General features: G+C 33.3%; 1 protein-coding gene across 2 annotated transcripts in view; it reads left to right on the top strand.

Moving 5' to 3' along the window:
* LOC129220136 (uncharacterized) overlaps positions 1-13147 on the top strand; it is a 106919-nt gene extending 93772 nt beyond the window's left edge. The window contains exons 5-6 of one of the 2 annotated variants that reach the window (XM_054854486.1): positions 3182-3301; positions 13017-13147. In XM_054854486.1, coding sequence (XP_054710461.1) covers positions 3182-3273 — 92 coding nt within the window. In that variant the 3' untranslated portion in view covers positions 3274-3301; positions 13017-13147. Of the gene's footprint in view, positions 1-3181; positions 3302-12992 lie in introns of both variants that reach the window. The other variant, XM_054854485.1, reaches the window with a different exon arrangement.
* Positions 13148-25408: the final 12261 nt, after the last annotated feature.

The following is a 25408-nucleotide window of genomic DNA, read 5'->3' as shown; positions in this document are numbered from 1 at the left end:
AAATTTAATTATTTAATGGGGAAATATGAAATTTACCGTTTTCCACCATAACTTTTTACAACTAAGTTTTTAAGGAATAAATTACAGCCTAAGTTGATCCCTCGTAATGTATCTATCTATGGTGAAAAAATGCTTAAAATCCGTCCAGTAGTTTTGAAGTTTACCCCGGACATCCGGACAGAGATTAGCCCTTTATGTATAACTAGTGATACCCGCACGGCTTTGCCCGTAATAGAAAAATCAAAAGGTCTTTTGGTTCGCCTGTATATTTACAAATAATGTATTTTGAATTCTCTCGCCAGTTGGCTTGTACATATCTTACGGTTCCACGTTACGATAATTTCGTATCTCGCCAATTGGCTTGTGCCCATGTTACGGTTCCACGTTATGCTAATTTCGAAAGAAACTCGTCCATCTTATGATATTTTTTTTCTTAAAATTGGAATAGAAAAAGAACCACATCGTATTTTCGAAAAATCGCTTCGAAGTGCACACCCTCATGCTACATACTAACTTTGTGCCAAATTTCATGAAAATCGGCCGAACGGTTTAGGCGCTTTGCGCGTCACAGACATCCTACAGACATCCAGACATCCTCCGGACAGAGAGACTTTCAGCTTTATTATTAGTAAAAAAGATCTATGGATAAAAGGCATAGATAGAAGAAATCCATAGATAAAAGGCAGCCAAAAATAGGAAAAGTAACTATATTAAGCAACTAGCAAAAATACCCGGCGTAGCCTGGGTCAGTAATAAATATGAGAAAAAATCGTTATTTGCTTTTGTTTTCTATTTTAAGTGAAATAATTTAAAACACATCTTTTTGACATGATTAAAAATCGAGTTTTTTCCTTACCCATAAAACTAAAATAGCCATAAGGTATAAAGAACAAAATAGTATTGATTTAGAAACGAAAGCACTATATTTAAGCATACACAAATTTCCAAAACATGAAATTAATCTTCTGATGTTTAAAAAGATTAATCTGTTGATACTTTTTTTTTAACATGGAGTCTAAAACCTTCTCTGCATGGCTATTGAAGTACGAAGTTTTTTTTTAAAAAATGTAGCCGCGCTCATAATCCCCTTGTACTTGCTTTAGTTATTTTGGGAAATTTCAATCATTGTGGGCTCTTGGTGCGATTTTACCGAATTTGCGAAAGTCGTTTTGGGGTACCTTCGATGATGCTCCCCCCTTCTTTTTTTACTTTGTAAAACGATATGATATTAACTTTCATTACAGAGATATCGTCACCAGATGCTGAGATACTTTTGGTCACCATAAAATGGCGGTAAACAGTTTCATCCGAAATGTTTCCAAAATAAGTAGTAAAATCTGGTGATTGTTTGAAATTGTGCAAAAAGGAAAATTAATGGAAGTTTTTGTGCTGTTTATGGATTTGCCTAATTTAGTTGCTGGATTATTTAACACAGTAAAAAAAAGTCTTTTGAAAATTCTTTGATTGGCGATATTTTGTTTACATGGTGAAAGCGGAGAAACATTATGACGTAGTCTTCGGCTTCAAAAACAGCGACGTTGAAAAAACTGCCAAATGGAGCTACGGAAATCTTTCTGCAAAAATTTTGGCGATCTGCTGGTTGATTGGATAATGAGTAAGTGTTCAATCAGCATAAATATTAATAAAAACCATTAATTGCATTAAAGTTCCGTTTAAGTGGAAAATGATCAGCCAAATCATGTATTATTTGCCAATCTTGTGCAAAAATCTTACTTCAAGATTTGACTTGAGAAAAGCCTTGAACAATCACGAAAAGCAAAGATAGTCAACAATACAACAATTGTCGCTATCGACAGGGAGTTGAGATGATACACTAAATACTGTATTAAGTTGAGGAAAGCCTTCGAACATGGAACTAAAAAGCTCATAACTCGTTTTTTATTCTACTTAGAAATTTCGAACAGGTGCCATCTTCAGCAGAAAAATCAGAGCTTTCGATGGACATATAATGTAAATATGTGCAAGTATATTTTCATTCCAATATTAGAGAATTTATACAAAAATTGTGTTTTATTGCCCCCCTAAGGGGGGTTTTGCCCCCCATAACGCGACGAAAACTACCCTATGTGTTATTCTGATGCATAAGCTATATTATTGTAAAGTTTCATCAAAATCCATTCAGTAGTTTTTGCGTGAAAGAGTAACAAACATCCATACATACATCCATACATCCCTACATCCAAACAGACAAACTTTCGCATATATAATAGTAGTAAGATTATTGTAAAGTTTCATCAAAATCCATTCAGTAGTTTTTGCGTGAAAGAGTAACAAACATCCATACATACATCCATACATCCAAACAGACAAACTTTCGCATATATAATAGTAGTAAGAAGATGAGGATGCAATTCCTAAGAAAGCAATGTCATGCTTGCCCCAAAGAGGCCTTGTTTCAAAATTTACATAATGATTTCTTTTAATATTGCTGTTGTTAGGCAACGAATTTTCGAAACAATGGGTTTAATCTTTAATCATTTGATGTGAAAATTACATTACATTCACTGTTTTTGATCACGACGTTTTTAGACTAAGTTTTTTGGCGATAAATTATAGCCTAAGTTGTTCCCCGATTATGTAGCTATCTATGGTGAAAAAATGGTTAAAATCCGTCCAGTAGTTTTGAAGTTTACCCCGGACATCCGGACAGAGATTAGCCCTTTATGTATAAAGAAATATATATATATATATATATATATATATATATATATATATATATATATATATATATATATATATATATATATAATATACATGATTACATAATTTATATTTTTGTGTAAAATTTATTGTAATAGGATTTGCTTCATCAGAAAAAACACGTTTTACGTTTTCTAAACGGGTGAACGCAACAGAATAGGAAGTGAGAAATAAATAAATATCTTTTTGCCGAGAAGTAAAAGAAAATAACCAACGTATTGTAACCCACAATTACTGCACAGATGTGTTTCGAGGTTTCAAGGAACCCCTTTTTCAGAAGTCTTTCATTGAAGGATGCTCCATTTTTTGTTGATATAGTTTTATTATAACATTCTAAAAATTATAAACCTACTTATGTTTTGTGATTGATCTGCCACGAAACTGCTCCCATGTGGTAGGTAAGTATTTATGTGAAAAATGTTAATCCTTCTCTCATATTATGTTAACAAATAAATTTCAGATGCAGTGTTCCACATGCCGCAGGCCGTCATCGACGAGCTGTCCCAAGTCCTAGAGAAGAGGAAGCCTTCACTGGATGAGATTGCCTCATGACGTCATCCACGGACACGAAAGAATGAAGGTACTCTTACTGTTCAATGTGTAACAAACTTTACTTTAATGTGTAACAAACCGTCAGTTATACTCCTTAAAGCTCCAAATTAAAAAATATATATATGTATAACTAAAATTAAAAATTTAGAAAAAAAAACAAACAAACATACTGAATTGCAAATGTAGAATCAAGAGGAAAATATGAAAAGCCTTATACTATTAAAAATCCATAACAACTATTTTATTTGTGAACAAATATAAACTGGCAACAGATAAACATTGTAAATCATTGCGTTCTCTTTCCTTGTCGGCTAACAATAAATTCGGTTACCAAAGAAATCTGCCTTAAAAAATCTTTAGATTTTGAATCCCATATAATATGGAAGTTCCAACTATACTCTATCAGAAGTAGAAAAAATTACTCTTTATTTTGGTACAAAATTTTTAAGTTTTTATAATGTTTTCATTGCAAAAATCGCGAAAACCATTTAGAGGGTTCAAATTAATATCTTCGTTAGTTAATGTCATCCGAAGATGCAAGCTAGCTAAGAACACTCTCGATCAATTCTCCTTTCGAACATTTTTTTTTTTTTTCAAAATCCGCTCATTTGTTTAGGCGCTAGAGTGCCACAGACAGATACACAGAGACACAGACACGTCCAACTTATAACCCACTTCCTTTGTGTTTCGGGAGATGAAAAGAAAAAGTATAGAACTTATATAGAAGCGGGGAAAAGTTCACAATTATTCAGCAAATAGCCGTATTCACCATTGACTTCTATAAAGCAAACCAAACCGATTTTCACAAAGCGAATTTATTATCACTTATAAGAGAAAACAAAATTAGAACCTCCTAATTTTGTTTTAGAAAACCTGTAGGTTGTAATTTTTTCAACTCCAAAAAAGTAATAATTACAATCTCTATTTCGAATTTCAAATCCTGCTGGGTTTTGACTCCCATACAGGCCTTGCAATGCCGACAGTTATTTTTAAAATCTCAAATCTGCGTTGTTAAAATTGATTCCTTGCAAAGTCTCCCTCCCTAATTTTCAGTTTTCAATGTTGGCAGTTATACTCAGTGGCGGATCCACAGGGGGGGGCGATCCCCCTCCTCCCGCGAAAGTTTGTAAATTGAAAAATTTCCGAGAAATGTCACCAAACTCTCCCCCCCCCCAACACTTCACAAAAAACACCTACAATTGGATTTTTATGACTTTAACTTTAAAATTTTTCCAAGGGAGTACCTCAACCTGCTCTCTCCAATGTCATTGAAGACCTCTAAAATTTTGAATTTTTAGAGCTTTCATTTCGAAAATTTCGGCGGAATCGGAAACTTTTTCGAAATTGTCATTAATAAGGGACTTCAATTACGTTTTTAGAGCTTCAATTCTGAAAAAATTACGAGGGTGAGCCCCCGATCCCTAGCCCTTCCCCTATCATCAATGAAGATCCACTAACATTATGTTTATGAAGCTTCAATATCGAAAAGTTGAGGGATAGCTTCTGACCCCATCCTTTCCCTTAAAGCTACCAAAGATAGCCAACCATCGCTTTTCAAGGCTCCAATTTCGAACAATATCCGATGGAAAGTACCAAACCTTGTTCCTTCCCCCTACGTCATAAAAGATGGCTTACGACTGTGTATTAAAAACTTCAATTTCGAAACATTTCCGGAAAGGAGCCCGCATGTCCTTCTGTCCTGATCTTTCAACATCATTCAAAGATCGTCTAAAACAGCGTTTTTGGATCTCTTGCATCGAAAAGTTTCTGAGGAAAAGTTCTGAACCCCATTTCTTCTGCTACGTCATCAAAAATGGCCTACAATTGCGTTTTTAGGACTTCAATTCCAAAAAATTTTCCGGGGGAAAGTCCACAAACCCCGGGTTTTTAGCATCACTAAAGATATCTAAAATTGCGTTTTTGAAGCTCTAATATTAAACGAGCTGATGTGTGCATCACATGATTTCCTTTTACTCTAATTTAATGCCATTTCCCCATTATTGGAAATTTTAATGTGATTCAATTGTTTACACTCTAAATATCACCAACAGTGGACAAACTGATACCAAATTAAAAAAAAAAAAAAAATCCGCCAAATTTGTCGCCAAGTTGGCGACATACGGACGTCACGAGAAAATTCGTTGTAATTAAGTCAGGGGTGGTCAAAATAGATATTTTGTGTGTCTGTACGTTCCTAGGAATATATCCACGTGTGATCGGATAGAAAAAAAAAAAAAAAAAAAAACTCAACATTCATTCGGGCGTGAGAAAAATGGAAATTAAGGCTGATGTATGAGTGAAAATTTTTTCGCGAAATACTTCCTTTTTTTGTAAAAGGAAGTAAAAACGACTGTGGGAGAGTTCCTGAATCTCATCCTTTTCCTCCAAGAAACCAAAGATAGCAAACAATTACTTTTTCGAAAATATACCCGTAAATTTCAACATTTTTCCGGAGGGGCACTATAAGCCTCCCTTTTTCTTGTTAACCACCAAATAGTCTAAATCTTCATCTGATGGGAAATCAGATCTGGGATTTTGGGCGGTCCCTTTAATACCTTGATACCGTAGCATTTCTTTTGTAAGGAAAAAAGTACAATTGAGGCAGGTGAGAAGCAAAGGGATGTAAGTGGACATTTTCAAGTTTTGAGTAAAACGCGTTTAAAGATAACATCCTAGATAGGCTTTCATTGATTTTTTTTCCCAAATCGTGCTGTACAGCAGCAACTACCAGGACTAATAGTACTATATCTTGCCCCAAGACAGAGGAGAGGTTCACCTACCATTTGTACTGGTTATCTCTAAATTTTTAATTTTGCCACTTACATCCCTTTGCTTTTCACTGCCTCAATTAAGGACCTAAATGGCTATTGAAAATAATTTCCGAGTCCTCAAACGAATCAAAAGTTGAAGGGTTTAATTTGGATAATACGTAGATCTAAAATAGCAGTGGATTTTTTTTTTTTTTTGTGCGTGTGTGGTACTCGAAAGACTTATAACTTTCATTCAAACTCTTTGAACGATTTTCAATATTCGAAAAACAAACAAAAAAAACATCATGCTTCATTTCTGAAACTTTTTCAAAATTTTATTTTCATTAGTCACCCCTCCCCCATAATGCATTCTCAATCGCTCCTCCCAACAGGATCGTCTTCATCCGCCACTGGTTATGCTTTAATATTGCCAGCTAGCTGGGAGAGAGGGAGGGGGGTGGGGGGTAAGAAAAAAAAATTTTCTATACTTTGCAGAGCGTGCACAGCACAGGCGGCGAGTGGGGCTTATAAGGGCGGGGGCAAAAAAAAAAAAAAAAAAAAAAAAAGGGAAACTTCAGACTTCTAGGCTTTTTTGAGTGACTGCGGGAAGGGGGGGGGGGCTTCTAATGTTCTCTCGCGTAAATGTTTTGGAATTGAAGTTTTAAAAACGCCATTTTAGTAGAGTAATGTCTACACCGGTAGTCAAATTCGCCCCTAACTTTTGCAAGCATTTCTGCATCGACCGCTTCCACTGCTGCTGTTACGCGTGTATTTCGTTTTCACAACCATAGGCGGATTTAGACCGAAAGTTTTAGGGGTGCAACAATAACGGGGGTCTGGAGAGGGGGGGGGGGTATTCTCGGAATAATAAGGCAGTGCTGAAATCAGAAAGTAACTTTAGGACCGGGCGTTCTTTTAAGTCTAAGAAACGCGATGTAAAACATATTTAGTAATATTAGGGGATTAGTAATTCTTAACATTTCCAAGTGCAGAAAGTCTTCAACGAAAGTCGATGTTGTTAGAAGCAACGGGTGAATCCAGCTTCTGGTTTGGAAGGGCATTCACGCCCCAGAAAAAAATTGCAAACTATCTCTTTAATTTTTCATAATTGAAGTTCCAAAAACGCTATGGTAGACAAGTTTTGATGCTGTTACCGGACGGGGTGTTCTGGAGCTCTCCCCTGGAAAATTTCCGAAATTGAAGTCCTAAAAATGAAGTTCTTATGCAATACTCCATGGTGTTAAAAAAAAGGATTATCCCACTAAATATTGCGAAATAGTAGTTTTCAAAACCAAAATGTTAACAATCTTTTGATAATATTATAGAATGGGGGTCGGTGGTCGTTGTTCGAATATTTTCGAAATTTAAGTCTTAAACACATGAGTGTAAGACCATATTTGGTAACGTTAAGGACACTGCAGTTTTTCAAAACTGAAGCTCCAAAAAGGAAATTGTAAATGATTTTCTATGTTTTTAGGTGATTAGAGGATCTTTCTTGGAAATTTTGCGAAAGTGAAGCCCAATAAACGAAATTTGAGATGCTCTGTAATAACTTTGGCTGGAGAGAGGCTTCGGAGAAGAAAAATTTTGAGTACTATTAGAAAAAATGAAAACGAAATAGAAAAAATGAAAACGAAATTAAAAAAAATGAAAAAAAGGAGGAGACGAGATGTGAAAGAAAGAGGATTGTGCGAGGAGGGGGGGGGGAGGCACACAATTCGTTTTAAGATTTATTCCCAACATTCTTTTTTTTTCCTTAAAATAACTGCGTTTTCCCAAAATGAGATCTTTTCTTCCATTTAATAAAAAAGAATATTTTTTTAAAAACATCAACTCAGCATTTTGTGGGGAGAATCACCCTCCCCCGGATGCAGCATGGCAGGCAGGACCTGATTACTGAATGGGCCAACAAGGCCGTGGCCTAGGGCCCTCAAGTGGCTAAAATTGTTTCAGCAAATAGCTAAAGTTATGAAGTTTAAATACAGGGGGCCCTAAAATGTATTTGGCCGAGATCCCCTCGATATCTTAATCGGGCCCCTGACTGCAGCAAAATGTCCGGAAGTCCTCCTTAAAAATTTTTTGGGAAATTACCTTAAAAATGTTGGTTTTTAGTTGATTTCGGAGTAGAATTCATTGATAAAGTTCGTTGCAACAGACATGGGTTTTTTTTCTTTTTTTTTGGGGGGGGGGGGGACTTTATTAGCCATAGTTGTTTCAAAATAGAAGAATTGGTAATGATATACGAATTAATACCCAATTACAGAACAGGCAATTATTCTATACAATAATAACACAGCACTGAAGAATAAATTGTTTGAGAAATTTCTTTATTTACATATAATTATTTATTAGGTTTTTTTTTTTTTCAAATGGATAAAATCACTTTAATTCTTAATATGAAAGCACAGTTATGTTTTACTTGCACTAGCGAAATGTGGTGATACACTGGATTCAAGTAAATTTACTAGTATAGCAGCTATGAATTTTTTTCCCCAACTGCGTTTCTAGGTGATATATACCAAATTATTTTTTTTTTCAAAACCCAACTTAAAATTTTGGGGGTGCGGTGCACCCCCGTAAATCCGCCTATGTTCACAACTCCGTGAAACTTGACATTGTCCTCTTTCTAACGATACCTTATTCTATGAAACGGATCAAAATCTGAATAGTTATGATTTTTTTGAAATCGGGTCTTTATTTTTTGAAACTCCCTGTATTACGTTATTGCCGTAGCATCACAATTTGTAACAGACAATGATTTCAGACTGCATCTAATGTAGAATATAATATAGATATTTTGTGTTTTAGAGTAATATATATATATATATATATATATATATATATATATATATATTGAAACTGAGTATACGTGTTGATTTGTCTTGTTTCTAATTGAAGAACTGATGAAAGAAGCAATGAATGAGAGTTACGTTATTGTCGCCGAGTAGGTTGGGTTTTCTTATTCTCAATACCTCTGCGAAGGTAACCAAATCGGTGCTAATACTACTTCTCATTTTTTACGTATAAGGTAACTTCACTAGTAACAGACAAGGGTCCAGAAACAGATTGTCATTAGTTTGGATCAAGGGCGTATATAAGAGAGGGGCAGAGTGGGCCCGGACCCCTCCAAAATCGGGGAAAAAATTTAAATAAAGGTAGTAATTATCTGGTTTTTGTTTGCTCACAAATTATTCCCAAGCTTTTAGTTACAAAAAATGGATAAATAAAACAAATAAATTTGGAAAATAATTATAATGAGTTAGATCAGGGATTTCTGAACTGGGTGCCCCAAGAAAAGGTTAGGGGTGCCGGGGAGTGTCTATAGTAACAATAATGTATACATAAAACCACACTTTGAATGCCGTAAGAAAATTCTAATTCTTCAATGGGTGCAGTAAATCATTAAATGTTGGGAACCCTGCGTTATAGGGCAGTAGGCAATGAAGAAAAGAACGTGTCTTGGGAAAGCGAAGTAATTTTAACAAAAAGAAAAGCAAACAATGTTGGAATAAGAATTTCAATTCTTTCGGAAAAAATCTTTAAGTTGAAAATTTTTAACAGATACAGAATATTGCTTAGCAAATTAAGTTCCCCTTTCTTTCTTTCCCTCCCCCTCCCTTTTTCTATTCTAGACAGTCTGAAAAGCAGGGGCTTCAAAATGCTTCGCTCCTTTTAAGCTCTCGTCCTCCGCAAGAAATTTAAAATAAGTTTTAGTTGTTCGGTTGGAGTAATAGCGGAAAATTGATGTCCTAAAAGCGCATTTATTTAGGCGTTCTTCAGACATCAATTTCAAAACATTCACTAAGATTACTACCAAAAATAGTCTGAAATTGTGCCTTTAAAATTTCAATTTTTAAAAATTTCGGAGGATGATCCCTAAACTCTCTTTACTTCCAAATATCTTGAAAGATAACCTGAAATTGCATTTAACCTTTCAGGGGAGGATTCTCGAACTCTTCCTTTCTAAAGATTGACTAATGTTGGGGGGAAAATCTGAATAGTTTTCGAAAAGAACCTTAAAATAAAAAAGTTAAAAAGCTGCTAACTTATATTGATAAGGTAATTACGTCCAATACCTCCTATTTCTTTGATCCCCCCCCCCGTCCCATTCTTTTTTTCTCTTTCCTAGTTGGTCTAAAAATAAGAAATTCTTTAAAATGTTTCACAAGCCCCCTCCCTCCCCTCACCAAAACTATTAACGAGCGTCTCAAACCTTGTTTTCAGGGCTTTAATGTTGAAAATTTATAGCCAATTACCAAACGCCTTACCTTCTAACAGCACCGAAAATCGTTTTCAAGATTACTTTTATGGAGCTTCAATTTTGAAAAATTGCCCAATCCCTAACGTTACCAAATATAGTCCACAGTCGTGTTTTTAAAACTCTAACTACGAAAACATTTCGGACGAGGGCCCGACTGATTCCGTATGAAATCAGAAAATGACAATAAACACAATTTCGAAAAATTTACGGTGGAGAGCGTTTAAATCCCTCCACCTAGTATCACTGAATATCTCTTTAAATTTTCGTTTTTTAGGACTTCAATTTTGAAAAAATTTTTGGGGAGATCCCCCCACCCCCTTCCCGCAGAATCACCCTGCCCGTAATGTCCTTGAAGTTAGTCTGAAACTGCGTTGTTAGAATTTCAATTTTGAAAATTGGGCTGAGGGGTGACCGATTTAGGTCTATTTTTTAAAAAAATCGATCGGAGGTAACTTCAAAAAGTCCCATTCCTTTCATTACCCTAACGTCAAAATTTCAACTTTTAAAAATTTCCGCAGAAAGCCCCACGAATTCTTCCTCACCGTAGCATCACCAGAGACCGTCTAAAACTGCGCTCTTAGGACTACAATTGCAAAAAATTTCCAAAGAAACAAGCGAGAATGTTATAAGAGTGATCTCCTAAAACTTTTTTCTTTTTTGGTTGCGCCACTGGGGGACAGTATGAAGTACCTCGAAAAAAAGCGAGAAAATCAGGGCACTGTTGCTTCCACCTCTTCCCGAAGAAATGAAATTTAAAAAAAAAAGTGGGAGAGGGGAGCTAATCATGTTTATATCGGCCCACTCCTAAATAAAAATATGTATACGCCACTGGTTTGGATTCAAATTATAAGAATTTTAGGCGGGTAAAACTAATGTTGTTGTGGCCCATGAATACGATGCAACCATCTACTGCAGAGTTTCCCAAATTGTGGTCAGCGGACCCCCGGGGGTCCGCGAGTCCATGCCAGGTGGTTCACCGCGCTATCTAGCTAAAGTATTAAATATAATTGAGGTTTTGCCGGAACCATAGTCAATAATTAAAACCCTAATACGCCATAAAAATACAACTCATATAGAAAATTAACACACTAAAACTAGGCTAACTATTTTGTTTAGTAACTTCAAAAGTTCATTTTTATTAGTAAACTTCTAGAAATTTGGTGATAACATTTTTATTCCTATTTGAATTTCAAATAGAATTTTACTTGCATAGCTCAAAATAATAATGTAAGAAATGAAAACCAGACAACAGCTGTGAAAAATATGCAGAACAATGCATAAATAAATTTAAAGGAAAAAATTGCGCGCACACCCGGGGGGAGAGAGGGTCCGCGAAGTTCGTAATTTTTCCGGAGGGGGTCTGCATAGATCTGAAGTTTGGGAACCTCTCATCTACTGTTTATCAGAGTGAATTTTATGAGCCAGTTGATAATTGGTATTTACAATTACAAGGCAGTGGTGGAAGGTTATTTACAGGCACCACGAAGTCAGCTGGCATTTCATGTTCATTTGAATTATAATGCAGCTCTGGTTAGTTGAGCTGTGACCTTGACTATGTTTACCTGTTTTAGGGGAGTTGAGTGAAACATAGACGTGTTGTTGGCTCGGATTTTAGTTAGAATAGTTTTGAAAAACTACTAAGAAAGTTCCTCTCAACTCAACTTATCGCCAATTACCCCTCTCTTTTTCCCCGAAACAGAGGTAAACACTAGCAGAGTCGGAGCTCAACTTCTCAGAGCCTCACAATAAATAAGGCTTTAGTTCTAAAAATAAATAACTTTTGCACATTTTGAAGAGAAAAAGGGAATTTTGTCAATTACTCATCCTATCTGTTACTGGGTGGGTATCATCAAATTTTTCGGTGTCTGGTTGGACTTTTTTTCGAAATTGAGCAAATAAAAATAGAATTAACTCATTCAGAGGATCCAGAAGCAGCCAAACGTTAGATAAGATGTAGTTGCATGAGAGAAAAATAGTTAAAAAATTCTAAATAGATTAAAAGGCTCAGAAAATTGAGTTAACATGAGAGCGATGTCTGAAATTGTTCAAAATGATCCTGAGCGGCTGGACCACTTTGAACCAATTTCAAGAATTCATTTTAAATGGACTTAAAAGATTTCTTAAGTTTTGGAAAGCTATAAAACATTTTAGGAGATTGTATTTCACTTTATACCAATTGATGCAATAATGGTATCAAAAGCGAGTAGGGCGGATTAAAAATACAGTAAGGGGCTGCCCACAAATGATGTTGGGTTTTGAGGGGTTTGTGAGTTTGAGACAAGAGGGGTAACAAGAGTGACAGTTTTTACAAGAATGTTTATAAAAAATAGCGTAACAAGTGAAAAAGGGGAGGGGGGTAAGGCGAAATCTGACACTTTATGACAAAAGGGGGAGGGGGTCAAAAATATTGAGAATAGCGATATCATTTATGGACAACCCCAAATTGCGGATCAAAGTTTCCTTGGATAATTGGTGTTTACTACTATTTGCTTATTTGAAAATTATCAAAATCTCTACATGCAATTCGTACAATTTTGAATTTTGGTTTCGGTTGGATCAGTGGGCTCAATGAAGTTTAAGACGGGCCTTAGCTTGAAATTCTAGATGCAGTCAGCTTGAAGTACCTTTTTCCACATCCCAACCATTGCACAATAAAAAAACCGAAATTTGAGTTTCTCATTTCATGTCTTTTCTTTTTTATTCTGAAGGGTTCCTCTTCATATTTGTTGCAGTTGTCCATCCGAACGGTTTCGAACCGGAAACCATGAAGAGATGAAATACGCTGCTGCGGGGATCAAGCTGACAAACAGGAGAACTATGTATAAGCGTTTGTGATGTTGTGTCTAAATAAAATCTATTATATTCTATACATTTTTTAAAAATTGTCAATCTAGTTTCGAAATACATTTGTGAAGTCTTTTATATATACAGTGGCTCCCAAAAGTGTTCGTAAACTTTGAAATTTTTTAGTAAAACGAAAATAACGTGAAACTGAATTCGAATATGAAGTTCAATATTTTTTCACATCATTCCTATGTCATTCTAAATAAAACCCAGTAGTTATTTCAAACGTCAAAAAACGAAGATACAGAGAAATAGCACGCCACAAAAGTCATCGTACATTCAAATATTTTCGAATAAATTCATGATTAAAATTGTCATAGGCCGTTTTATTAATATTTTTGCATTGTGTTGACCCCTTATAAGTCATTTGTCTTTAATGTTTTGTTTATTTATTCCTTAATATTGTGCTTATTTACTTTAAAATAGCTAAAATATTTGCTTTTGAAATATTCGTAAAAAACAACAAAAACCATTCGAAATTTGATTTTTTTTCCTCACGGTAGCGGTAAATTGGTTTAAAATGTCTCAAAACTAGATAATTTATACCATTCTATAGTAAAGTGCTAGATAAAATGCTTTTAAGAAAATAATTGGACCGAAAACAAGGTAAGAAAAGGTCAACTGACAAAGTTAACAAAGCGTGATCGGAGATTTAAAGTTAAAAAAAATGTGAAAAATACACATTTAAGTGCTGTAAATGTTTCTGCAGAATTGAATGAAACATTTTACGTTTAATTTTTACCTAAATTTGTTCGCCAAGTTCTCTGATTAGCTGGATTAAATGAACCTCTTCCTGCACAAATTTTCTTGGTCGTGCGAAAAACAGAAAGCTTACGCTTTTCGTAGCAAAATCAATGATAAATAAACCCAAAACGTTTTACAATTACGTCTTACAGATAAAAATGAATTCAACATTTTTGGTTAAATTGTAAGTCGAAGAAAAAATTTGGAACTTAATCTTAAGAACTAAGTTGGATCACTCAATCAGGACGGTGGAGGTGTTATAGTGTGAGGGTGAAAATCAGCATCAGGACTTGGTAGTTTGGGAGTTTTTTGATGAAATAATGAATCATGCCATTCCTTTAAATATTTTACAGGGTGGCGACAGAAACTGCCAAAAAAAGTTCCCTGACTTTTCCCTGATTAAGTTCACCGAATTTCCCTGATTTACGTTATCAATAATAATGGTTTCCTTGCTTTGCCCTACGTGAAAACCACTGCATATTAAACTAGTATGTTGTGGCCATCACGAAACTTTCTTCTATATTTTTCCTTTTTCTGATCCCTCCCCATGCTTGACGAGGAAGCAATATTCCTAACAAAAACAAAATTACACATGCAAAAACTTGACGACCATCCCAATGTCTGAATTATTGTAAAAAACAAAACAAAGAGCGAAAATTGAAAGTTACTTTAAAAGCTTAACTTGAATTAATTACAAATATTTTATTTATTAACAAACATAAGATGGCAACAGTTAAAAATTTTAAATCATTGAGATAATATTTCCTATCATTTCCATACAATTAAAATCACGAGAAATACGCAGACGACAATCTATTACGATTTATCTTTCTTATTGTTGCATTAATAAAAATATTTTTATTCGCAAAGAAAAAAAAAAATCAACACCTTTTGGAGCGATCGGCGTCAAAATCGAACCAAAGCCTGTTTACATATGGATTCACATATATTCCAAATTTCAACCAGAACGTAGCATTACTTCTTGAGATAGGGTACTCAAAATGGAAAAAAAGAACGGGTGATTGCGCTACCCCCTTTTTAGCTGTTGACACAAAAATAAAATCAGTTCTTATACCCACTAAGGGTTACTTGCCGATAAATTTTTCTTTCATTCCGTTCATTATTTCTTGAGATACAGCAGTCACAATTGACGACAAAAAACGTTCTATAGCTCAACCCCCGTTTGAGTTATTGACACCAAAATTGAATCAGCACCTGTTCCTGTTAATACCAACATATGGACCAAATTTTGTTTGATTCCGCCAGTTACTTCCTGAGGAATAGCAAGCACGCGTAACTCGAAAAACGTCCCATTGCTCCACCCCCCCTGGAGGAATTCGCGCCAAAAACTAATGGGCACAAGTTCACATAGGGGCACATATGTGTACTAAATTTCGTTCGATTTCATGCGGTAGTTTTTGTTGTAGAGCGGCCACAAAAAACTGGTCACACACAGACGTGACACACACACACACACACACACACACATACAGTGGGCTCCCAAAAGTCTTCGTACACCTTCGACTTTCAACGAAATAGGCCCCAATCCATTGGTTAGAATTAATATTTGGGACTAGGTATTTAATTACAAGATCTATGATCAATTTTCAACAAAACTACATGAAAAATTTAAAAAATATATATAAAAACGTAATTTTTTAAAAATCAAAAACCAAAAAGTGCCGGAAATTTTATCTCACAAAAGTCTTCGTACACTTTATAAAATGTCTATATATTATTGAATAATCTATCTTTTGATTAAGTTATTAATTAGTAGAATATCATACAGTATTCGTAACACCTTTTAAACGTCTGGGAATAGATTTAATTGTTTTTTGCGTAATTTCTGAGTAAGTGTTCAACCACACTTCGAGTCTTACTGTATCTAGCTCTATTTTCGTTTCAGTGCCGTATTTTCGAAATCTTGCCTCCAGATATCTCTAAATATGTTACATTAAGTTCACATCTGGAGATTGAGGGGGTATTTTCTAAACTTTAGGACTATTTTTGAGGCACTAGACGCAAACGTTGAAAACCGTGTGCTTCTTATCGTTATCTTGATAATAAACAAAATTGTTTCCAATAACCAAAATTTTGTCTAAGAGTTCAAAATTGGTTTTTAAAATATTTAAAGGAATAGCATGATTCATTATTTCATCAAAAAATTTCAAAATACCAAGTCCTGATGCTGATATGCACCCCCACACTAAAACACCTCCACCGTTCTGATTAACTGATCCAACTAAGTTCTTAAGATTAAGTTCCTAATTTTTTTTCTTCTACTTACAATTATACAACAATTTAACCAAAAATGTTGAATTAATTTTTATCTGTAAGTAAGACGTAATTCTAAAACGTTTTGAGCTTATTTATCATTGATTTTGCGACGAAAAGCGTAAGCTTTCTGTTTTTCGCACGACCAAGAAAATTTCTGCGTCAAGAGGTCCCATTTAAACCAGCTAATCAGCGAACTTGGCGAACAATTTAAGGCGAAAATTAAATGTAAAATGCTTCATTTAACTCTGCAGAAACTTTTACAGCACTCAAATGTGTATTTTTCATAAATTTTTTAACTTTAAATCTCCGATTACGTTTTGTCAACTTTGCCGGTTGACCTTTTCTTACCTTGTTTTCGGTCCGATTTCTTTCTTTAAAGCATTTTATCAAGCACTTTACTATACAAAGAAATAAATTAACTACATTAGAGACATTTCAATCCAATTTACCGCTACTGTGGGAATAAAAATTCAAATTTTTAATGGTGTTTGCGGTTTTTTACGAATACCAGCCCTTTTATAGTAATAAGCACAATATTAAGGAATAAATAAACAAAAAATTAAAGCCAAATAACTTATAAGGGTCAACACAATGCAAAAATATTAATAAAATGGCATATGATAATTTAAAACATGAATTTATTCGAAAATATTTGAGTGTACGATGACTTTTGTGGCGTGTTATTTCTTTGTCTCTTCGTTTTCTGACCCATTTCAAAAAGAAGATTCGTCAATATTTAGAAAAAACCAATGGGATGTATTTAGAATGACATAGGAATGATGTGAAAAAAATATTAGACTTCATATTCGAATTCAGTTTCGAGTTATTTTGGTTTTACTAAAAAATTTCAAAGTGTACGAACACTTTTGGGAGCCACTGTATACATACACACACAGAGACAGACATTTTCCAAAAATGGTCGAAATGGACTCGGCACACCTCAAAACGTTCGAATCCGTCAAAATTCGAAATTCGAAAATTTGCACGAATCCAATACTTTCTTCTATATATTAGATATAGAAGAAAGTAATAAAATGCAGTGTTTAAAACGTTTTAAACTGTTAAGAATATATTTTGAAAATATGCTCCTTTTTTACTTTCTTCTATATCTAATATATAGAAGAAAGTATTGGATTCGTGCAAATTTTCGAATTTCGAATTTTGACGGATTCGAACGTTTTGAGGTGTGCTGAGTCCATTTCGACTATTTTTGGAAAATGTCTGTCTGTCTGTGTGTGTGTGTGTGTATGTATGTGTGTGTGTGTGTATGTATGTGTGTCACGTCTGTGTGTGACCAGTTTTTTGTGGCCGCTCTACAGCAAAAACTACCGCATGAAATCGAACGAAATTTGGTACACATATGTGCCCCTATGTGAACTTGTGCCCATTAGTTTTTGGCGCGAATTCCTCCAAGGGGGGTGGAGCAATGGGACGTTTTTTGAGTTACGCGTGCTTGCTATTCCTCAGGAAGTAACTGGCGGAATGAAACAAAATTTGGTCCATATGTTGCCATTAACAGGAGCAGGTGCTGATTCAATTTTGGTGTCAATAACTCAAAGGGGGGTTGAGTTATAGAACGTTTTTTGTCGTCAATTGTGACTGCTGTATCTCAAGAAATAACGAACGGAATCAAACAAAAAATTTTTGACAAGTAACCCTTAGTGGGTATAAGAGCTGATTTTATTTTGGGGTCAACAGCTAAAAAGGGGGGTAGCGCAATCGCCCGTTCTTTTTTTCCGTTGTGAGTGCCCTATCTCAAGAAGTAATGCTACGTTCTGTTTGAAATTTGGAATATATGTGAATCCATGCGTAAACAGGCTTTGGTTCAATTTTGACTCCAATCGCTCCAAGAGGTGTTGATTTTTTTTTCTTTTTTTTTTTTTCGAATAAAAATAGTTTTATTAATGCAACAATAAGAAAGATAAATCGTAATAGATTGTCGTCTGCGTATTTCTCGTGATTTTAATTGTGTGGAAATGATCGGAAATATTATCTCAATGAATTAAAATTTTTAACTGTTGCCATCTTATGTTTTTTAATAAATAAAATATTTGTAATTAATTCAAGTAAGGCTTTTAAAGTAACTTTCAATTTTCGCTCTTTGCTTTGCTTTTACAATAATTCAGACATTGGGATGGTCGTCAAGTTTTTGCATGTGTCATTTTGTTTTTGTTAGGAATATTGCTTCCTCGTCAAGCATGGGGAGGGATCAGAAAAAGGAAAAATATAGAAGAAAGTTTCGTGATGGCCACAACATACTAGTTTAGTATAGTAAATTATCTACAGGGAAATTTTTTGGAAATTTAAAACAAATACTTTACTTCTAGTAACCAGTTAACATAAGAATTCTAAGAAATTATTACAGACATTCTTAAAGAAATATCTAATCATGATAAAACTAGAAAGTTTATATAGAAATAATTTCGAACTAAATTTTCAAACAGGATAATTATTGCTGCAAGAATAACAAGAAAAATTTACTTATGTACACAAAGTAACTCAATTTCAAATGATTTCCTTATTTGTCGGGAAAAAAAAAATCTTAGATTACTTTTGTAACAAACAGCACTGAAATGCAAAAAAACAATAAATTAATTCCAATATATATATATAACTTGGTTTTAAAATAAAAAAATTATAGTCTGAAAAAAAAACCCTTCGTGTAATTTGAGGCGACAGCGAATAATACGATGGCAAAAAACAAAGTTGATTTTCATTCAATATTCATTTTTAGCAATTGAATTAAAAATACGAAAAAGTAGTAATTTTACAGCTTTTATCTGCATTAATTTTAAAAACAAAGATTTTTTTCTTGAAATCGTGATTGCAGTACGCTAATTACTTCAAAACAATGAGTAAAGGCAAGGGCGCTAAGGCATTATTGACGGCTTCCATTTTGCCTGTAGGGTTGTTGATTTTACATAGCATGGAACTCGTGAAAGGTAAATTTGAGCTAAGTAAAATAAACAACGTTACAGACACAGAAGCAATTATAGGAAGTTCATCCAATTTTTAATAAGTTAAGATTCAATACTTAGACGTTGAGAAAAAAAGATGCACAAATATGCAGCAGTGTATAATCGCATCTCATTAATTTTACTTTTTTGTCATCAGATAATTGGGGGAAGACGCATAGGAAATTAGGGTACTTAATTTTGCAAAGCAAAAAAAAAAATTTCTCTTCATTTAATAAATTTTCCCTGAATTTGTTATTTTTTCAAAATTCCCTGATATTTCCCTGATTAATAAAGTTCCCTGACTTTTCCCTGATCTGTCGCCACCCTGTTTTAAAACCCAATTTTTGAACTCTTAGTCAAAAATTTGGTTATTGGAAACAACTTTGTTTTTCTTTCAAGATAACGATAAGAAGCACACGGTTTTCAACGTTTGCGAACACTTTTGGAAGCCACTGTATATACACTAGTGTCTTTTTTTTCTTCTGGTTCTCTACTCTTAACTGTTTACATCAGAATGTTCCGTTTTAGCCAGCAAAAAAAACCTCTATTTTCGCAACCGTTAGTCCTAGATGCATACTTCCAATTGGAAAAATGTTCACAATCAGATGTATGGTTAAGATATTGAAAGTTTAAAGCAAAAGTAAAAACGAGTCAAAAAAAAAAATTTTAACTTTTTATTCGGGGCTCTTGGTTCTCTAACTTATGGTCAGGAAAATAATCTCCATTGAAAAATAATTCCAACACAAAAAGTTTGACATTAGTACGACCAATATTCACCAAGATATGAAACGCAGCGTTTTGTGACTTACACCACTTTATACTCGCCGTCACTAACACCTTTTTGGGGGAAATTTAGCAGTTAAAATGGGTTTTAAATTATATGTGTGCATAGAGTGCGGTTTTTCAAATTGATCGACATTTTGTAGTGTATTTTTGCATATCATGGCATAACATATGCATTTAGTTTTGAATAGCAATGAAAAATGTAAATACTTTTTTTTTTACTGCGACAACCCGTCATTCTTCTGAAAGGGTGACAAGTTCCAATCTCATCTTATATATGGTTTCTTAAAACTTTGAACTCTAATGTCTCCTTGAGTGTTGGTCGCACAAATGTCAAATTTTTTGTTTTAGTAACATCTTTCAATGGAGATTATTTCCCTGAATATAAGTTAAGGGACCTAGGTCCCGTATAATTTTTTTTCTTTGACTCGTTTTATTTTTTGCCTCGATTTTCCAATAGCTTAACCCTGCATCTGATTTTGAACATTTTTGCAACTAGAAGTACGTATCTAGGACTAACTGTTGCGAAAATAGAGGGTTTTTTTGCAGGTTAAAACGGAACACCCAGTATATGGATCATTCTCACAGAAACTCATTTCATATCCTTGTTATCATTTTCAAATATATTTATGACTCATGCATAATTTTGGGGGGTTTAAACACCTTTCAGAATAGATACTTAACTAAAGTACGATGTCTACATTTTATTTAAAATGCCTTTAATGTAGTCTAAAGTACCCAAATGTCGTTTTCCCCACTTGTTCCTACTGTTATTTAAGAAAAAAATCTCTAAGCAAACAATAAGTTCATATTTTTGTGTTTCTTATTCCAAAATATCAAATTTACGGAAAAAATAATTTAGAATTAAATTTTCTTTAAAAATTAATTCACTTGATTATCTTTAAGTTTGTCCCCAGCAGTTAGTGTCATTCCCTCACATCAATCAATTTCCTTCCTAAAATTGCAAAGAAGTAATTTTTTTGAACAAAAAGTCTACTAATTTACAACTGTCAACACAGATAAATTTTGCAACATATTTGCATCTAAAGGTGTTGGAAATTTGATCTTTGAATCTATATGAAAGCATAAATCGAGTTAAGGCTTTTTGCATCCGTTATATCAGGACCACCGTGACCAAGCGCGCGCCCGGTTGCATATAAGCTTACCTGTTCGGTCATAGGAAAATTTCAGGCCCTCTCATTGGCTTATTCGAGTGTAAATCAAAGACACCATTGTAATGTTGCTAGTCGTCTTTCGCACTGTGTTTCTTGTTTGTAATCTGCTAAACACGAATAAGCATTTCCAAATGATATCTTTAATTGAATGTTGCTGGCATAAACAGCATTATTATTTCCAATCAATTTAATTCTTTGCAAATCAAACGAAAGCTGCCTTTGAGCTACTATGCTTTGAAATAAAATAGGTGGCGCCATCTTTGGGCGAAAAATGCATGTTTTACGACATATTTTTAAAATAACTTCAATTTAAATCAAAACTAATTCTCCTGGTAAATTATTTTGTAGATGGAAAAGAGCGAATTCTGCAATTTTTCATATTCTTAATGATATTTAATGCATTTTAAACAGCACTTAAAGAAATGATTACCATTTAACTTAATAATAAATACTTCTAGTGAATAATTTAATACATAATAATTTCTAATGTAATTTTCTCTTGTGCCAATTTATTTCTAGCTAATTTCTATTGAATATGAGTTAGCATTCAATAATAAGACCTTTAATTGAGTAGTGAGTGCATTTGGAAAGTTACTTTTTGTTTTGGAAGAATTTCCTTCTTTACAAAAAAAAAAAAAAAACTAATCCTTTACTTCAAAGATTATGCTTAAAAGAATCAGCTGTTCGCGCACTACTATTGGATAAAATCAGCTGAACAAAATATCATATCGTTATTGGTCAAAAGCTTTATAAAGATCTAACAGATTGTCCATTTTTTTTTTTTTTGGTCTATATTTTGTTTATTTTATCGTTCATTGGTTGGATTGCTTTATGTGTGTCTTCACTGGTTAAATTCATAATCCTGAATTAAATTATAAATAGTCGATGTGTACTCTTTATAAAATGCTAAAACAATTGAGATGTCTGTATTTAAAAAAGAAAGGCTTCCACCTTCATTAAATTCAATTTTTTTAAATATTTTAAAATTTTTTCAATGAATGTATGATATTTAATGTATTTGAATGATTACATTCAAATTGTTTCAGAACTATCCATGAAACCACGAGGGTCTTATCAGCAGTACAGCAAAAAGAAAAGGAAAACTTTTTTTCTAATTTTGCTGAAAATATTTAATAGCTGCAGTTCTCTTCACTGGCCAGTCTAAAAAGTTTCGCTGTATTTTCTATTACAATACATTAAAAGTCATATATTAATTTCAAAATTGTCTCAAAAATGGTTGAGTTTAAGTTTTAGAATTTTGTGAAATTTCTTTCCCCAAATGTATTTAAGTTAAATATTAAATGAAACTGCATGAAATTCTCTTGAATTGTCTCATCAACTGTGTGTAATAATTTTTTTAAATTAATGATAAATGACTTTAAGGTAACAAACGGTGCGATTTCTGAAAGTTTGACTTGAAATAACATAATTTTACATTATGAAACATTGCTTTTTAATGTTATTTTCAATTATTTCATTTAAGAGTTTAAATTACCTATTCCTTTTTACATGACTTTAAATATTATGAAGAATATTAAAAGATAAAGAATTCGCTGTTTAATTAAAAAAACTTACATTGAGAATTAGTTGACAAATGAGTTAAACTCCAATAGCTTCTTCAAAAGCGCCATTTTTTGCTTAAAGATAATGCTATTTATTCGTTTAATTATATATTTTACAGGTTTTTTTTTAAAGAAAGCAGAACATTATTTTATGAGTTATGAAATAAAAAGCAGACAAGAAGGATATGTTTGCCAGTCTCACTCAAAATTCAATTGGAGGTCTTATTCTTGAATGCTAACTCATATTCAATAGAAATTAGCTAGAAATAAATTGGTACAAGAGAAAATTATATTAGAAATTATGTATTAAATTATTCACTAGAAGTATTTATTATTAAGTTAAATGGTAATCTTTTCTTTAAGAAGTGTTGTTTAAATTGCATTAAATATCATTAAGAATATGAAAAATTGCAGAATTCGCTCTTTTCCATCTACAAAATAATTTACCATGAGAATTATTTTTAAAATAACTTCAATTTAAATCAAAACTATGTCGTAAAACATGCATTTTTTGCCCAAAGATGGCGCCACCTATTTTATTTCAAAGCATAGTAGCTCAAAGGCAGCTTTCGTTTGTTTTGCAAAGAATTAAATTGATTAGAAATAATGCTGGTTTTGCCAGCAACATTCAACTAAAGACATCATTTGGAAATGCTTATTCGTCTTTAGCAGATTACAAACAAGAAACAGTGCGAAAGACGACTAGCAACATTATAATCGCACTAGCAACATTATAATCACGTCTTTGAACCTTTGATTGACACTCGAATAAGCCAATGAGAGGGCCTGAAATTTAATATCAAATGCTTTGAAAAAATCAGATATTTCCGATTAATACAATAAATTTTAAAATCTCCGCAATTGTGTTACACAAAACTTTTCAATGCAAACATTTTATTTTGCTCAAAACTTTGATAGCACTTTTTCTTACTTTGCAAATTTTTCCTATTGCAAAATAATATGTGCTAGGGACCATTCTAGCATAACTGAACATACTGTAAGAAATCTTATTTGATTTAAATCTCCCTCCCTCCTTGCAGCATGAATAACAGCATTCTGTCAGTCCATAATGCTACAAGACTCAAATTTTTGACCAACATGCCCTGGTTTATACTACACTCAACAAGTGGTGTGACATATTTTTTGAATAAATATTAATGTTTAAAAAAAGATGTTCCTCAACATCGCCATTATTCTCAACCGTAACAAACATGTGAAAAATTATCAGCATTGTGATACAATCATAACATCTTTGGCAAGTAAGGATCCTTAAAAATCAGTTAATTCTTTCAAAAAATAAAAATATATGCTAAATATTCTCTGCAATGATTATTAAATTTAAAACTTATATTCTTAATGCATAAGAATCTAGAAAATTTACACTATTCTTCTAAAATGGACTTTAATTTTATATTTTAAAGATTTTTTACAAATCCTCAGCTTTAAAGGCAAATGAAGAACTAAAAAGATTAAATGCTCATTTTTACAATTGAGTATTTTTACAAAAAGTGTAATTGCCAATTAACTCAATACAGTTAAAATTTGCAAAAGTAAATTCTAATCCAGAATTAAGATAACTTCCAACCATTGAAATGGAAAAGTTTGAAGGATGCAAAAGGATCGAAATCTCAAACATACTAAGCAATTTTCAGCGAAGTCACTCTCAATGTTGGCATGTTTCCCAAAGAACAAGTTTTAACCTATAAAAGCTAAAATTTGAGACTTTATGATCATTCATTTCATGGAAAAAAATAAAGTGAAGGCTATTAAAAGCAAAATCACACATACTTTGCAGAAAATACTAGTAATTTCCAGCAAAGCTGGCTTGATTTTTTTCCAAAGAAAAAATGTAATGATATAAATCAGAATTTTATAATTTTCGTATGGATTGATTTTATTTTTTGTAGCTTTAAATTTAGTACTTAAAAACGAGCTTGACTTTTCTTCCCCTTAACTGTCGGGAAAACTCGCTAATCTAGAATGCGACATTTACTGCACTTCCATTTTTATGCAAGTTTCACCCATCAGATAAAAAAATTGAGAAGGAATTTTCAGAAATTTGCGACTTTCCCTGACCATTTTGGGAGATTCATTTTCGCTCACAATTCTATGTTTTCCAGGTGCGTGGCAACCCTGTAATTGGTACTCGGCCGAGTAGTGAAAGGCCGAGTACTCTGCCAAAGTGCTACTCTGTAAGTCCGTAATTAATTAGTACTTTTTAAAGTAAATAAACCATACCATTTCAAGATCAGAGACAAGATCTTTTATTTTCTGCTTTTTTAAACAGATTCAACTGTCAGTTAAACTGATTTGAACTTTGATTACCTTCATTAAAGCTGGCATTTTATAAGTTACTTTAGCAGAAATGTCAACTGCTTCTACATGTTAAGCTTTATGACTGCTCGAGAAGCTTCTAGTACTTTCTGCGTAACGATTTAACCAGGGAACTAATCTATGCAAAATTTCTGAAAATGAGTTAATCTGGCCTGTCATTTATAGTTTCTATGCAAATGAGCCTTTTATTTCTCAAAATATTCAAAACCCAATATGCTGTGTCAATCCCCAGTGCCCTTACCTAGAGGAAAAACTAATAAAATCAGCCAAAGACTTGGAATGACATCTTTATTTGGGAACCCAGTGTTTACACTGATTTTACAAAAGCAGGTCGAGGGGTTTCTTAATCAAAATGCACCGAGACTGAATGGATTCATGCTGAGAACTTAGTAAAATTGGAATGTTAAATACTAAATAGAGAGTCCAGTAAAAATTTCTATCATTTTTC

This window comes from Uloborus diversus, chromosome 4 (genome assembly GCF_026930045.1).
Source record: "Uloborus diversus isolate 005 chromosome 4, Udiv.v.3.1, whole genome shotgun sequence".
In the NCBI taxonomy this organism is placed as follows: Eukaryota; Metazoa; Arthropoda; class Arachnida; order Araneae; family Uloboridae; genus Uloborus; species Uloborus diversus.
Note: the sequence above shows the minus strand (reverse complement) of the source record. Positions and strands in the feature narration are given on the sequence as shown.